The sequence below is a fragment of the Hyperolius riggenbachi genome, chromosome 6 (assembly GCF_040937935.1).
Source record: "Hyperolius riggenbachi isolate aHypRig1 chromosome 6, aHypRig1.pri, whole genome shotgun sequence".
In the NCBI taxonomy this organism is placed as follows: Eukaryota; Metazoa; Chordata; class Amphibia; order Anura; family Hyperoliidae; genus Hyperolius; species Hyperolius riggenbachi.
This window is the reverse complement of record NC_090651.1, coordinates 153,041,209-153,057,270: the sequence shown is the minus strand read 5'-3', so window position 1 is coordinate 153,057,270 and position 16,062 is coordinate 153,041,209. Positions and strand designations below refer to the sequence as shown.

The following is a 16,062-nucleotide window of genomic DNA, read 5'->3' as shown; positions in this document are numbered from 1 at the left end:
AGGGCATAAAAAAAAAATAGCGTTGACAGATAGTGACAGGGAGTGATTGATGGGTGATTAGGGGGGTGATTGGGTGCAAACAGCGGTCTTGGGGGTGGGCAGGGGGGGTCTGAGGGGTGCTGTGGGCGATCAGGGGGCAGGAGGGGGTGGAAATCAGTGTGCTTGGGTGCGACATAGGGTGGCTGCAGCCTGCCCTGGTGGTCCCTCGGACACTGGGACCACCAGGGCAGGAGGCAGCCTGTATAATACACTTTGTATACAATACAAAGTGTATTATACACTTTGTATGCGGCGATCCGGGTGCTAGTAACCCGCCGGCGCTTCCGAACGGCCGGCGGGTTACAGCGCAAGGTGGGCGCGATCGCGCCGCCCATGCCCGTAAAAGGACCGCCGCCATTTGTCAATACGGCGGTCCTTGCGGGGTCCACTTCCCGGCCGCCAATTGTATATATGGCGGTTGGGAAGTGGTTAAGTAGCGCTGCTCATTTCCTTGCTATGTACTAATTTAATTCGTTTTTGGTCAGCTGCTCCCACTTAACAGCCATGCTTTTGATGTATATGCAGAGCTTCTGTTTGGGTTCAAGGTGCGTTTGTAGTTCCTGGGGGGGCTCAGCGCACCTCTGATTTGAGGCCATTCGGAGGCGGCCTGGTGTTGCGCTGATCCACCTTTTGCGCAATTTTCGATTTTTCAATTTTACTTGGTAGCGCACCCAGACTATGCATATACATAGGTTAGGATTTAGTTAGTGTTAGGCCCCTCCCATGGATGATTGACTTCTTTGCAGTGGGAGGGCCGAGTACTTAATAGGTTGCATGCAAGCTGTTACAGGAAACCAACATCCTCCAGTGGTAGACAGGTCATGTGTATGCTCGGTGTGTATTCGACCCCACAAGTGGGGCTTGCACTCTTTTGCAGGTAGGCACTTGCCTGTTTTTAAGTAGCGCTGCTCATTTCCTTGCTATGTTGTAATTAACAGTTTTAGGCAGTGTTTACAAACAAATTAACCAGCTTGTGATAGGCTCACATAAGCAGAGTGTGTGAGTCATACAGAGCCTGCAGGGGGCCTGCAGAGGGTGTGTATCGCTTCTATCCAATCACAAGCAGCCCTGCACATTCCACACATTCAAGCCTTAGCCCGACAGAAGGAAACAGATTAGATCATATAACAGAGATAACACAGCCACTGTGCAATTAGGAAAGGCTGCAGTAAGCCAGAGCACATTAGAACAGGCAAAGAAACTTATAGGATAGAAGAACTAAGGCTGAACATTTTGTTACAGAGTCTCTTTAACACATGTTAGCCCTCATTTAACATCCATTTTGCAAACTGAGTTTTACCTACAGTAAACACTAAACATGATTCCTGTTTATTAAAGTGAACCGTGCACCATTTTTAGCACCCAGGGCATCTCAGCACATTAAAAATGCATGCCAACAATATGTCTCATTATTAAAACACTTCCATTTTAATTTTTCTTTTTACATTTAAAAATTTGCAGAGGTTTTACTTCAGCCAGCCTGCCCTGCAGAGGTTTCAGGCAGCTAAGGACTAATGTAACTGTTTTATTGCACACATTAGCAAGAAGTAAGCAATACCTTTCATCAACAGAAGGGGTGGTCAATTAGGACAACTGCTTCAAAGAGTTTATCCAGAGGGAAGGTGTGACTGTGACTTCTGCAAATAAGGACAGCTAGAAGGGTAGGGGAGAACATGGCAGCTTCTATAGCTATTAGAAACCAGGAGAAATTCCAGAGAAAAATTATATTCTATTAGGGCATTTATCCAGTTATTTCCTCAATTGACTTTGATTCACCCACGCAAAGGTAAAAGCAATTCAAAGTGCATTATTCTGCATAAGATTTGCATTAAATGTGCAATGACTACAAACTGCTTAACTACTTTTAATAACATTTAATGGTTGGTGAATCTTTTAAAAAAGCCTGCAGAGTTTATTAGCAGGTTAATTGCATATTTTTGTTTTTACATTTTTTTTTTTTTACTATTTGCAATTTTTGCACACTTTTTCAGGACCCTCCTAGTTACTTTTTCACTGCAGTGAGTGGAGGTTGTATGATTGTGGTCTAATTGAATGTTTGAGTGACTGTAGGTACGGACCTATATTGTCTATTTGTTCTTTTATTCTTGTTATTGCACCCTTTATTTATTTCAATAAAATGTTACATAGTGGTGTTTTAACCATTTCAGCCCGCGGGTATTTTTCACCTTATGGACAAGAGAAATTTTCCCCTTTAAGCACTCCTCCTTTTCATTCCCCAAAAACTTTACCACTACTTATCACAAATAAATGATCTATACCTTGTTTTTTCTGCTACCAATTAGGCTTTTTTTGGGTGGTACATTATGTTAAGAATTATTTTATTCTAAATGCATTATGATGGAAATAATAGGAAAAAAATTGAAAAAACATTATTATTTCTCAGTTTTCAGTCATTATAGTATTAAAATAATACATGCTACCATAATTAAAATCCACACATTTTATTTGCCCATTTGTCCCGTTATTGCAACGTTAAAATTATATAGTATACTGTTTGGTGACAATATTTTATTTGTAAATAAAGGTACATTTTTTCATTTGTACGTCCATCGCTAATTTTTAGCCCATACATTTATAATAATATTAAGCACATAGGTAGTGATGGCCCAAACTGTTCACCCGGCGAATAGTTTGCGGCGAACAACGGGTGTTCACGTCCGTCCCTTCAGCGAACACATGGCGTGTACGCCTCCCGCCCCTTATACATTATAATGGAGCCAAACTTTGACCCCCTCACCCTAGAGTCAGCAGACACATGGCATCCAATCAGCTATCTCTCCCATCTGGACCTCCCCCCACCTTTCAGAAAGCCAGCAAAGCAGCCATTTCACAGTCTGTGTTTGGCTTCTGTGCTGGGCAGATCAGGGAGACTGTGCTGCAGATAGGGAAAGTGTTAGTAGGCCTGTTTTCTGGGTCCCCAGTGGAGTTTCTGGCTGCTACAATACCAATTCACCATCTATATAACCCCAGAGCCCTTCATTCTGTTCACACAGTGCACTTTAGCTGTTGCAGACAGGTGCAGTTAGTGCTTAGTGCTACGGTAGTTCACCCGTGTGAGGGCTGTTTTTCTTTTTCTTGCTATTGCTATATTGCAATCCTGCATGTCAAGTGCACACATTAGCTGTTGGAGACAGGTCTGCTGATCCTAGTAGTGCACCGACCATAACCCAATAATCCTTCACCACCACTACTGGCATCTACTATCCACTACTGCCCCCTGTATAAGGCCTCAGTGCAGAATCAGTGTTTTGGTCACTTAACTGTCATTGAACTACCTCAGCCCAACCATAGGGGCTGGAAACCCGCGATAGCCTGCACTCCCAAGAACATGCGCACAAGCACGGTGACCACTACACAAAGACTGCCACCAAGAGGACTAATTTATGTCCTTGAGGTGTCAGCTAGTAAAAACAATGATTTGCTCACCTGACGTTATCACTAAAGCTCTTTGTGGTTGTTTGTGGTGCATTAAAAGCGGCATTTCATCTGTCGGTGTGAACCGCGCATAACCCTTCACTACCTTATCGCCGTGTGCACAGGCCGGACGTTTTAAAGCACTTAATTCCACAAATTTAGGAATGTAATGTGATTTCTGCCTTTAAGGTGGCCACATACCATACAATTTTTTAAATATCTGTTCAATTTAAGAATTGCAATCAATTTTTCTGACCGATTGTAACATTTCAAAAATATTACCAATGTACCACACACGTATGTTCAATTTTTCCCCAGTTATGATAAAAATGATTGGAAACTCTGAGAAAAGTGTTAGGGTGTGTATATTAATAAATTGACAATCTAACACACACCATACAATCTTTAGAAAGATTGAAGACAAATATCTGGCATTCCAGATCGATAAAAATCGAAGAAAACGGGAAATCCGATCAAATTTTTCAGTCGAATGAAAAAAAGCTTTCGATTTTTTCAGGAGATCCGATCGTTTTTATCGAATTGACATAAAATCGGATCATTTTATTGTATCGTGTGTGGCCACCTTTGGAGGTTAAAACATGACTCTGCATCAACTACATAATTTTTGGTGGTACTTTTGCCATTGCCTCCGGCATGCCACAGTTCAGGTGCTAGGCCCCTTGAAACAATTTTTCCATCACTTTTGTGGCCATAAACAGCCCCTATAGGCTTTAAAATTTGCCTGCTCATTGAAGTCTATGGCGGTTTGCCAGATTTGCCTGTTTGCAAACTTTTGTGGAAATTTGAGGTTCGCGAACCAACAATTTCATGTTTTCTACATCTCTACACATAGGCAGTGTACTAGACTGAAGAAGGTGTTGTGAATATTTGCTGTTAAAGACTATTGTAATTAAGTTGTTTTGGACAGGACAGGTTGTAGGAAAAAGGTACACACTACACCAATGGAGCCCTGATAAACTATTTGCAGCATGGGATAGATTCTCACAGGCTGAACACAGATACTACGAGGGTCATCCAGAAAGTAACTGCCATGTGCCTTTATCTGCCATGCAAGGTATTCTTTCTGTGTGATTTAACTTGTATCTGTACTGCTTGTTACATGACTGCAGAATGCCATTAGCTTTGTTTAGCAGCATTAACATCAACCCCCCATTTCCGATCTCTCCAATTTGTACGTAAGAGGTGTGATGCAACAAACAGGGATTGAAAACACTGTAAAACAATATGATTAATAATTCAATAAAGGAGTTGATTATGTGGAGAAATAATTTCAGTGTTCTCCCCAGAGCCTTTTACCAGGGCGGGACACCCGGGTGATCTCCCCCGAGCGCCCGGCTGATAATATCAGTGTTCTGTGTGCTCATTAGTAAGCAGCAGCGGCTGTCTCATTACAGCCAGCTGCTGTCACTCAGGGACGCTGCCTCCGCCCTCCTCCTTAGCTCCTGGCAGTTGTGTGGAGGGGCGGGAGTGCAGGTGACGTCACGCAGCTCAGTTGAGCAGAATATCGGAGAGGAAGAAAGAGGACACGTGGCTCAGTTCTCTCTGTGGAATGGCCAGATGCTCCCGTTCTCCTCCTCTCCCTGTATTTATCACGCTGCCAGCCATTGCATGTTTGTGTATGTCTTGCTGGCTGCTGCTGAAGGAGGGGGGATGCTTGACCCTTTGACCTCATTACCCTGCCCTGCGACTGAGTCCCATGGGCTCTGACTGATGCCAGAAGTGTCACAGGTGTGAGGGAGCTGCAGCTTGAGGGGGAGATAGGAGATGGTCACAGACTCGCAGGGCAAAGGCAGACAAATTAGTGAGACACCCTGGCCCCTTGACAACCATACACCCAGCTATATTCTGTGTGACTGACTGAATTTTAAAATGAAACTTCCAAGATTTTTTTCCACGTTTCCTATATACATGGGTGGTGTAAGAGGGGATATCTGGTGCCATAGCATGATATTCATAAGCTGCCTGCTTATCAATATCATGCCATGGCCCAGAAATCCTCTTTTCCACACTAGGACCACCCATGTATATAGGAAAAGCTGCTAGTTTCATTATCAAATCAGCTGAAGAGTAGTTAAAACTTTAAAAGACACTATTAAAGGAAAATGGCCAGCTACTTCTTCCAGCCCCTAAAGTTGTTCTTATTCCTTGCAGTCATTACGGGCTGCTTTGTTCCTCTGCTGCCCCCTCTGAACTCTGCATGCATGGCCACTTGCCACTCGCCTCCTCCATAATGTTCCCGTGACCGGTAGCATGCTGCACTTGCACAGTAACTAAAAATTGCTACTATGCATGGGCAAAACGCTCCCACGCACAAGAGCATGTTCGAGGAGGTGCGGTGATAAGGAACACAGCAGCTTGGAATGGCGGTGAGGGAGCAAGAGGACTTTAGGGGACTAGAAGCTCCAGGTAAATAACTGGACTTTTTTTCCCTTCAATTAAGTATCCCTTTAAGAAATTCCTGTACAAAAGACAGAGCCTAGCCTGTCACATTAAAGGGTGTGTGTGTGTGTGGGGGGGAGGAGTGATTCCCCACCTAGTAGCACCCAGAGTGTCTATCCCCACCCGGCTACTTTTTCATACCACCCGGCTGGAAAAATTTCTGGGGAGAACACTGAATTGGATAGATACAGGGGGCCCAATCTACCGTAATTCACTTTTTCTCCTAGGTTTTTATCCAAAGTGATATTTTCAAATCAGTAAGATGCCTTTTATCCATCAGCAAGCAAATAATTTTGACAGTATTTTTTTACCTACTTTTTTGTACTTTTTTTTACAATTGCAGAGTACTGAAAAGTTATTTTAAACAAAAGATATAATATCTCCTAGGAGAAATGTTAGGAGAAAAAGTGAATTGCATATGGGCAATTTTACTCCTGACTTTTCTCCAAGGTGATATTTTTACACCATGTTATAAAATGTTGTTTAAAGGAATACTATCAATACCCAAGTGTTCTAAAATGACAATGTACAAATAATGTCTAAGTAGCTGTGTAAACATTTTCCTACTTTTCATGGTAAATTTCAGAGGCAAAAGCTGTAATTTATTGAGGGTAGGATTTAGCTATATTGGGACAAATCAATTGCAGAAGGGGTGTCTGCTTCAATGCACAGCCAGAGTTGCATATCAGACTACAGAAAGCAAATATCAAACATATTAAACTCTGAAAGCAAAAACAGTATGAAAAGCTGTGACAATTAGTTACATTTCCTCTGCTGTCTTCAGACACTTCAGTCAGAAACACAGGACACAGAAGCTGCAGCTGTTGGGAGCTTTCTCTCTCTGTCACACACAGAGTTAACTGATCAAGTGTGAGGGGAATTTCCCCTCTCCTCATGGCTCAGTCTGCCGTCAGTTTTGGCGTCAGTAAACAAAGAGGTTGCTACTAAAATGTATGCACCAGTACTTAGCAGCACTTCCCAAACAATTCCTGTGTCAATTGAAAAAAATATGTGAATCGATAGTATTCCTTTAGGCTGCTTTCACAGTAACACGTTACAGGCGCACGTTAGTGCAGCCTGTAACGTTCCCCAATGCACAGCAATGTAACTGCAATGGGCTGTTCACAGTGCCCACGTTGCGTTACATTGTAACGCTGCACGTCAATCTAAAGTGCAGCATGCTACGGCGTTAAAGCGGCTTTGCCGCGTTAGCCTGCTTGCACAGGCGCAGTGATTAGCCACATGGCTAATTAATATTCACTGCACTGTGCTGATGTCACTGGCGGGACCACGTGATGCGGAGTGTTCCGCTTAACGCGGCTCTTTGCTAACGTCCTCTGCCACCACCACCATGCGTTGCGTTAGGTGCACGTTATGCGACCTTAACGTAGCACCTAACGCAATGTCTTAGTGTGTAAGTAGCCTTAAACCACCAGCAAGAAACAAAATACTCAAAATAATTTTGATAGTAATTTTTAACCAGGTTTTGGGTATTTTTTCAAATCTACAGTGCTCAAAAGTTATTTTAAAGAGAATGTGAAAATTATCTCCTTGGAGATAACTAAGGGAAAAAAATGCATATGGGCTAGTCTGTCTAAAATAAAAAAAAGTTTCCTTAATTGATGAAAAGAAAACTAATGTTACTTTCTGTATGACCCTCATATTATTAAGTTGTTTAGGTATTTTTATTTAGTCTGTAACTAACTCTGACTGTTTAATATTTACATTGATATCGGTTTCTTGTATTACAGGTTCATGCACTGTTAATGAGGATGAAATGTTGAACCATGGATTACAGCTGAAATATAACCAAGCACGCACTGTTCACCATGGTTATAGTGTTGGATTTGATTGTGCTTCTGGATATGGAACATTATACCCCAATAATCTTAGAGCACATTGCAATGGAGGGCAGCTGACATATCCTACGTGTCACAGAACTGGTAAGATGAACTTATCTTACTTTAAAGGATACGTCTGAGCAAAAATAAACACAACAGATCTAATTACCTGGGAGTTCCTCCTGCCCCTGTCCCTCGTCACAGTGTCCCGGGATCCCCTCCGTTGCAGATGCCGACCTCACCAGTGAGGTCTGTTCCTGATGCATCTCCTTCTCCGCCACTGGATGAACCGATGCAAATCGGACATTCGAAATTATCTGAGGTAGAGAGGAATTGTAGACGGTCTGAGAAACGTTGTTTATACTGTGCAGAAGGGGGTCATGTTGTGCAGAATTGCCCTAAGAAGAAACTCTGCTGCCTAGGAGTAGTTAGAGGTACTACCCTAGGCGAGCCTGTGTTACCTCTAACAGATAACCGTTTACTTCTTCCCTGTTCTATTTCTTGGGAGGATCAAGTGGCGCCCACTTTGTACTGGTTGAACTCGATGGACGTATGTCTTTTTTCAGCCAAAATAACTATGTAACTATGCAGGCTTTTGTGGACTCAGGCTCTGCAGCCAATTTTATTGATTATGATTTTGTTAGGAATTTAGGGATTCCTATAATTCCGTTGGATAGACATATTTTTGTCGCAGCTGTAGATGACTCCCCTCTGCAAAGTAAACGACCTCTTACTCAAACTCCTGAAATGTTATGTCACATAGGAGTATTGCATAGGGAAAAAATACAGTTTTTGGTGCTCAAAATGGCTACCTCCACTGGGATTCTTGGTATGCCATGGCTACAACAACATTCTCCTCAGATTGACTGGAGTTCTGGTCAGTTATTAAGTTGGTCTTCTTACTGTCAACATCATTGTCTGGAGAAAGTTGCTGTTTGTACCACCAAGGTACAGATGGAAGGGTTGCCCGCACATTATCATGATTTCCTTGACGTCTTTTGTCCCAAAGCCGCAGATAAACTTCCACCTCATAGAAGTTTTGACTGTGCTATTGAGTTAAGGTCAGGTTGTATGCCCCCTAGAGGCCATTTGTATAACCTGTCAGGCCCTGAGAAACTTGCTATGCAGGAGTACATTAAAGAAAATTTGGCTAAGGGGTTCATTCGTCCTTCACAGTCTCCGGCCGGAGCAGGTTTCTTTTTGTGCAAAAGAAGGTCGGTGGCCTTCAGCCGTGTATTGATTACAGAGGGTTAAACAATATTACTGTAAGGAATCGTTATCCTCTCCCTTTGATAGATGATTTGTTTTCCCAGGTTACTAATGCCAGTATTTTCTCCAAACTTGATCTTAGAGGGACATATAACCTGGTCCGCATAAGGGAAGGTGACGAACGGAAGACAGCGTTCAACACACCCGACGGGCACTACGAATATTTGGTTATGCCCTTCGGGTTGTGTAATGCTCCAGCCGTCTTCCAAGAATTGATCAATGAGGTTTTCCGGGAGGTTTTTGGGCGATTTGTCCTCGTTTACTTGGACGACATACTCATTTTTTTTTTTTATATATATCTTTTTATTGATTTTTTAACATCTGAACAAATAAAACAAAACAAGACAAAACAAAAACAAAAACATTGTCCCCAATCATTGACAGTGAGCAAAAGGTACAGTTGTATAGCTGCAGACTTAGATTGCGAGAGACAAGTACATATTGATAAAAGGCTCTATATGATACAGGTAAGCGTCCATGGAATGAATTAGAGAGCATTAGGCAGGCATGTATATAATAGAATCAAACATGTGACAACAGTCAATGGAGCAAAACCAAACCCTTCATACCCGAAGATTACAAAGTGTCTAGAATATGTGGAGTAATATCTAAGTTATCTACTGCTGATTCTGAGGTATCTATCCATTTCTTCCACACTTTGTCAAATTTAGCTGAAGACCCCCTGGCCATCCATGTTAGTTTATACAGAGGGAGAGCATTGTTAATCAATTTCTTCCATAGGTTGAGGGGGGGGACTGAGGACTGTTTCCACTCAAGAGCGATGACTTTCTTGGCGTAAAAGAACAGCAGCCTAACCAGGGTTGTTTTGTGCTTACTCAGAGGCCAGTTATCTACCATGCCTAGTAAATAAGCCTTATATGAGGGTACCGTAGAGATTACTAACACATTATTCATAAAGAATGTTATCTCCTGCCAAAACGTTTGTATTCTAGTACATTCCCAAACCATGTGCCGAAAGGTACCGGGACTATGTCCACATCTCCAGCACACATCGCTGGCACCCCTAGCGAATTTTGAGATTTTAACTGGGGTATAATACACCTGGTGAAACCAGCGTAATTGAATAAGTTTATCCCTAGAGCATATGACTGTACTCATATAGGTTTCAGCAAAGTCCGCCCATTCTTCCCGTGTTATTTCCTCTCCCCTGTTTTCCCACAGTGCTCTAGACTTATTTAGACGGAGCGAGTACTTATAAGTGATGAGATTAGAGTAGAATTTAGAAATTAGTCCTGCATCATCTTTGGCTAGTAACCAGCTTTCTATGATGCCTGTAGTTAATTGTACTTGTAGGGATTTAAATTGGGATATAGCTGCATGCCTGATTTGAAAATACCTAAATTTAGAGTATCTGGGCAACTGAAATTCAGATACCATTTGGGACCATGTTTTAAAGACACCACCCTGGTAAAGTTGATGTATGTATTTAACCCCTCTTTGGATCCAAAAATCAGCTCCGTCCATAGTTGAGAATTCTGATAGACGCTGATTACACCACAGTGGGGAGCTAGGAGAACATTTATCAGTTTTTTCACCTATAACCTTCATGGATTTATAGAAGATCTTGAGGGAAGCCTTCAAGATTGTATTGTCCCCAGGTATAACTGTGTAACCCCTGTATATAACGTTACATAATGATTCATATGAAGTGGCTATATCAGCTTCGGTGTCAAGGGAGGCATCATCTCTGATGTAGTGTAACCAGCGTCTAACATAAGTAAGTTGGGCAGCTAAATAATACATTTGGAAGTGCGGCAAGGCCAAGCCTCCCTGGTCAATTGGCATGCGTAAGGTATCTAGTGATAATCTAGGTGACTTGCCTGCCCACAGAAAGCGTTGTACTAGAGCATTGATATTACGGAAGTGGGATTCATGAATCCAGCAGGGTGCCATTAACAAAATGTATAGAAGTTTGGGAGCAATAATCATTTTGATTATATTAACTCTTCCAAGCAAGTCCAGAGGCAGTGTGGACCAACTTTTTAGTTTCCCTTCAATGTTGTGTAATACCGGAGCAAGGTTGTATTTTATATAGTCTTCATCACGTCTTGAGATATTGATGCCTAAATATTTAAATGAAGGAACAATTTGCAGAGGTTGATTGGGCAACACTGACTCAGGGGGCACTGGGTCCACTTGGAATAATATCGACTTCTTCCAGTTAACCTTTAATCCAGATACACTACCAAACTTTTCGTAAACCTCCAGCACTCTCCGCAGCGAGGGACCTGGATTATCAAGATATAACAGGACATCGTCCGCGTATAAAGAGATTTTCTCATGTACTTTACTTATTATCCACCCACCAATATCTTGATCCTCCCGGATGTATGCATCCAAAGGCTCCATTGCTAGTGCAAAAAGAAGCGGCGACAGGGGGCAACCCTGCCGCGTGCCTCTGTTTATGGGAAACTGGTCGGAGAGTTGGTTGTTTACAATAACACGTGCCGAGGGATCGGTGTATAGAAGTTGTATCCACTTCTTAAAGGTGGTGCCGAACTGAAAGGCATCCAGCACTGTCCATAGGTATTGCCAGGAGACAGTGTCAAAAGCCTTGTTTGTATCAAGTGCTAAAAGGGTCCTAGATCCCAAATTACAATGTGAGTGCTGGAGGTTAACAAACAGTCTCCTAAGATTCAATTTAGTGGATCTGGCAGGGATGAAGCCTGTTTGATCCTGAAATACCAATTTCCCAATTATTAATTTTAGGCAATTCGCTAGAACCTTGGCGAGTATTTTCACATCCGAATTTAATAAAGATATGGGCCTATATGGGCCTCTCCTTCAGGAGGAGAGCAATATGTGCTTCCCTCATGGAGACAGGCAAACAACCAGAGTCAAATGCCCCATTAAAGGTTTTAAGTAGTGCCGGGGCAGATATTATTTTACTCTTCGAATACCACTCTGTCGGTATCCCATCAGGTCCTGGAGTCTTGTTGGGTTTAAGATTATTTATGGCCAGTACGATTTCTTCAAGAGCAAGTGGGGCATCTAGCAATAGTCTGTCTGCATCATTTACCACTGGCAGCTGGCAATCGCTTAGAAATTGAGATATACAGACCCTGTCAGGGGCAGAGGAGCTCATGTACAGGTTACTATAGAATTCTTTAAATTCTCTCAAAATTTCTGTAGTAGTAGTATAGAATTCACAGCCGTTAGCAGAAAGAATTCTGGGAATTGCAATAGAGGGAGATTGAGTTCTTACTAAATTAGCCAAAATTTTGCTAGACTTATTGCCCCATTCGAACAGTTTTTGATGACCTATAAATTCTTTACGTTTTGCTCTATTTAGTAATTTCAGCTCATGAGCTCGTCTAGCCCCAATCCAGGCCTGATAACTTTCCGTTGAGCGAGATAGTTCAAAGGTTTTCCTTGCTGCCAGCATCGATGCTTCAGTAGAGTTTATGTAAGCTTCATCATTTTTAAGTATAATCCCCTTTATGTGCCCAAAGTGACCCCGCAGAGAGGCCTTCGAAGCATCCCATACTATATCCATAGAGGCAGATCCTTGATTCAGATGCCAATACTCAGCCATTTGATTTTTACAGTGCTCTAGTACTGTTTGATCTTGCAGCCAATTAGCACCTAGTCTCATACCCCTAATCCCAGGACCTGAGCAAGCTTGTAATGTACCAATCAAAGGAGAGTAATCTGAGATTCCATGTGGCAGGTAGTTAACATTATTAATTTTAGAGAGTAGATCGCATGTGCCAAGCATCATATCTATTCGTGACATGGATCTAGAGGGGTCTGAGAAACAAGAGAAGGTGGTTTTATTTGGGTTACTCCAGCACCATATATCATGGAGACCGTGTTTCTGAACCCAGTCTTTAAAAGAACTATGACCCCTCTGTTCACCAAGACTAGATTTGTCTAAGGTGGGGTCAAGAATATTATTAAAGTCCCCACATAGGAGAATAAGGGCAGGGGGCATATCGTAAATATGCGAAAACATTTTTTCCAAGACAGAGATATGAAATGGAGGGGGGACATATACAGATACGATTGTTAGCATGCGGCCCTCCATGAAAAATTGTACAATAACAAACCTGCCCAGGTGATCAGCGTGTACAGATACAACTTTAATTGGGGCCTTCTTTGCTATTAAAATGGCAGTACCTCTAGAGTAATTGGAATGCTGTGCGGCGTACACGTTCGCTATCCAGGGTTTCTTAAGACTAGTTAATTTTGCTCCAACCAAGTGTGTCTCTTGGAGACACATAATGCAGGGATTATATTTTTTCATGTAGTCAAATACCAAGCGACGCTTAATGGGATGATTCATGCCTCTTACATTCCAAGACAATACTTTAAAGTCAGCCATTGTCAAGGAACAGGGGAGGAATAATTGGGCTCGCATATTCTGCAGCTAACAGGTATATTATCACACATAATTGCATTGTCAATGAAAGGGGGAAAAACATATCCCAACCAACCCCGACCCACCCCGCAAGCTGTCTAAAACTACAACCCGCCTTTACCCCAAACCCCTGCAGCATACAGAGACGTTAGCTAGAGAAGATAACTCCAGAGTCCAGAGAAGCATACACTTCACAGACATCTATTAATAAAGCTAGGTAACATTAACTTCTTGTAGCATAAACTGCTACCATTGCATGTAGAGTTCAGAAGACATAGGTCGAAGTCATAGGTATTATAAGCAGAGTAAGGAAAATATGCATGATGCTTGGTTAGTTATGTATTTGTTGTATAGCCCTAAGATAGCTCCAAAAGTGTGTTCTTTTATATAAGAGTCCACAGTTCCTGAGATTGTGACAGGTATAACAGAAACATGCCTTTTAGCTTTAACCTTCTTGTTGTATGCTCTATAACAGCACACAATACTTAGAGAGTACAGAAAGCCATAAACTTGTAACATTAGAGCATAGAAAGGAACCAAGGTAGTACGCAGCCATGTAGAACAGATGGATAAACCTTTAGGCTGGTGATTGGACCCGACGACGTGATAGCGGGAAGTCTCTAGACCTATCTATGCCTATCGACTCCAGCCACTTAACTGCGTCACGCGGTTCAGTAAAGAACAGGACACGTTCTTCATGCACAACACGCAATTTAGCTGGGAACATCATGCTGTAACTTATGCTTTTATCTCGAAGTATTTTTTTAACATCCAGGAAGGCGAGCCTTTGTTTTTGTACATCTACTGAGAAATCTTGGTAGATATGGACATCGCCCCATTAAATTGAATCGGATCTTTCGCCACTCTTGCTGCTCTCAGAATATCAGTTTTGTCCCTATAGTTCAGAAACTTAGCGATCAGGGGCCTTGGTGCTGCGCCTGGTTTAGGGGGGCCACTAGGAATTCTATGGGCTCTTTCAATGGCGAAGAGCTTAGAGGGATTGAATTCAGGGATAGTGATGGTGATCCATTCCTCCAGAAACTCCTCAGCAGAGGCGCCTTCAGCTTTTTCCGGAAATCCCACAAAACGTAGATTATTCCGCCTAGATCTGTTCTCAAGGTCAGAGAGCTTAAAGGAATGGGTGTCTGCAAGCTTATTATGGTAGTGCACATCTGACTGTAGTGGCCTCATGTCGTCCTCTAGGTCACTGATACGTTTTTCCGCCTCGCTAGTGCGATCTCTAAGCTTGTGCATATCTGCTTTCACAAGGGTCAGTTCCGACTGTATAGTGTCCAGTTTGCCTGATGAGGAGGATTTTAGCTCCAGGATGGCCTCTAAGAGTTGCATTCTAGAGGGCTCCGCATCTATATTAGGGCCTAGTGCTGCAGCAGCGGCCATCTTGTCCCCAGGCTCAGCTCCTATCTTTGCAGCTTTCTACTTGTACTCACTGCGGGTGGTAGCCGGTGGTGAGGGCGATCTGCAGCTTTCCTCCTCTACCCCTTCCAGTGGGATCGTGTCATTTAGGAGGTCCTGGGCCGCATGTATGGCGGAGGGGGAGGAAGCACCGCCGCCATCTTTGGAGCCATGCGCATATTTCGCCAGGCGTGCTGCGGGCGAGCCAGCCTTGGAGGATGCCATATTTCTGTCTCCGAGTGTTCCAGAGGGACTCGGTAGCAGTTGTCTGCCGAAGGAGCAGGGAAAAAGGCTGTCTGAAGCTGACTGGATCAGGCAGGATGATCGGACTCTGTGGAGCTCAGGAGCCGCGCGTCCTCACTGCTCCATAGCCAGGCCACGCCCCACATACTCATTTTTTCATCCAGTTTAGCCGAACACAGGGAACATGTGAAATATGTGTTGAGAAAACTGAGACAGAACTCTTTATATGCAAAACTAGAGAAATGCCTCTTCGAAGTCTCCGAAGTTCCTTTTTTGGGATATGTCATCTCTACTGCTGGTCTCACTATGGACCCCAGTAAGGTATCTGCTGTACTGGAGTGGCCACAACCGTTGGGGTTGAAGGCACTCCAGAGGTTCCTTGGATTCGCCAACTACTATAGGAAGTTTATTGAAGGATTTTCCTCTGTGGTATCACCCCTCACAGAACTTACCAAAAAGGGGGCAGACACTTATAATTGGTCACCAGAAGCATATGCTGCTTTTGCTACATTGAAGAAATTGTTCTGTTCCGCTCCCATTTTGCGACATGTTAATATCAATTTTCCCTTTATCGTAGAGGTGGATGCGTCTGAAGTAGAGGTTGGGGCGGTACTATCTCAACACTCAGGACTTCAGGGCAGATTACATCCGTGTGCCTTTTTCTCTCGGAAATTCACTCCTGCCGAGAGAAATTACGATATTGGGAACCGCAAGCTCTTGGCGGTCAAACTCGTGTTTGAGGAATGGCGCCATTGGCTCGAGGGAGCAGAACATACGATCACGGTCTATACTGACCATAAGAATTTAGAATATATTGAGGGGGCCAAGAGGCTTAGTCCACGACAGGCCCGTTGGTCCTTGTTCTTCGCGAGGTTCAGGTTTGTCATTACATACAAACTAGGAAGTAAAAACGTCAAGGCAGACGCTCTGTCTAGATGTTATGAGTCTGAGACAGTACAGTCCTCAGCTCCGGAGAATATC

The 16,062-nt window shown here is 43.1% G+C and overlaps 1 protein-coding gene across 4 annotated transcripts in view; it reads left to right on the top strand.

Annotated features, from left to right (window-relative positions):
• The window catches only part of LOC137521181 (coagulation factor XIII B chain-like), a 268,933-nt gene that overhangs the window by 85,831 nt on the left and 167,040 nt on the right, over positions 1 to 16,062 (top strand). For all 4 annotated transcript variants that reach the window (XM_068240106.1, XM_068240107.1, XM_068240105.1 and 1 more), the window contains one exon: positions 7,686 to 7,877. In XM_068240106.1, coding sequence (XP_068096207.1) covers positions 7,686 to 7,877 — 192 coding nt within the window. The remainder of the gene's footprint in view (positions 1 to 7,685; positions 7,878 to 16,062) is intronic.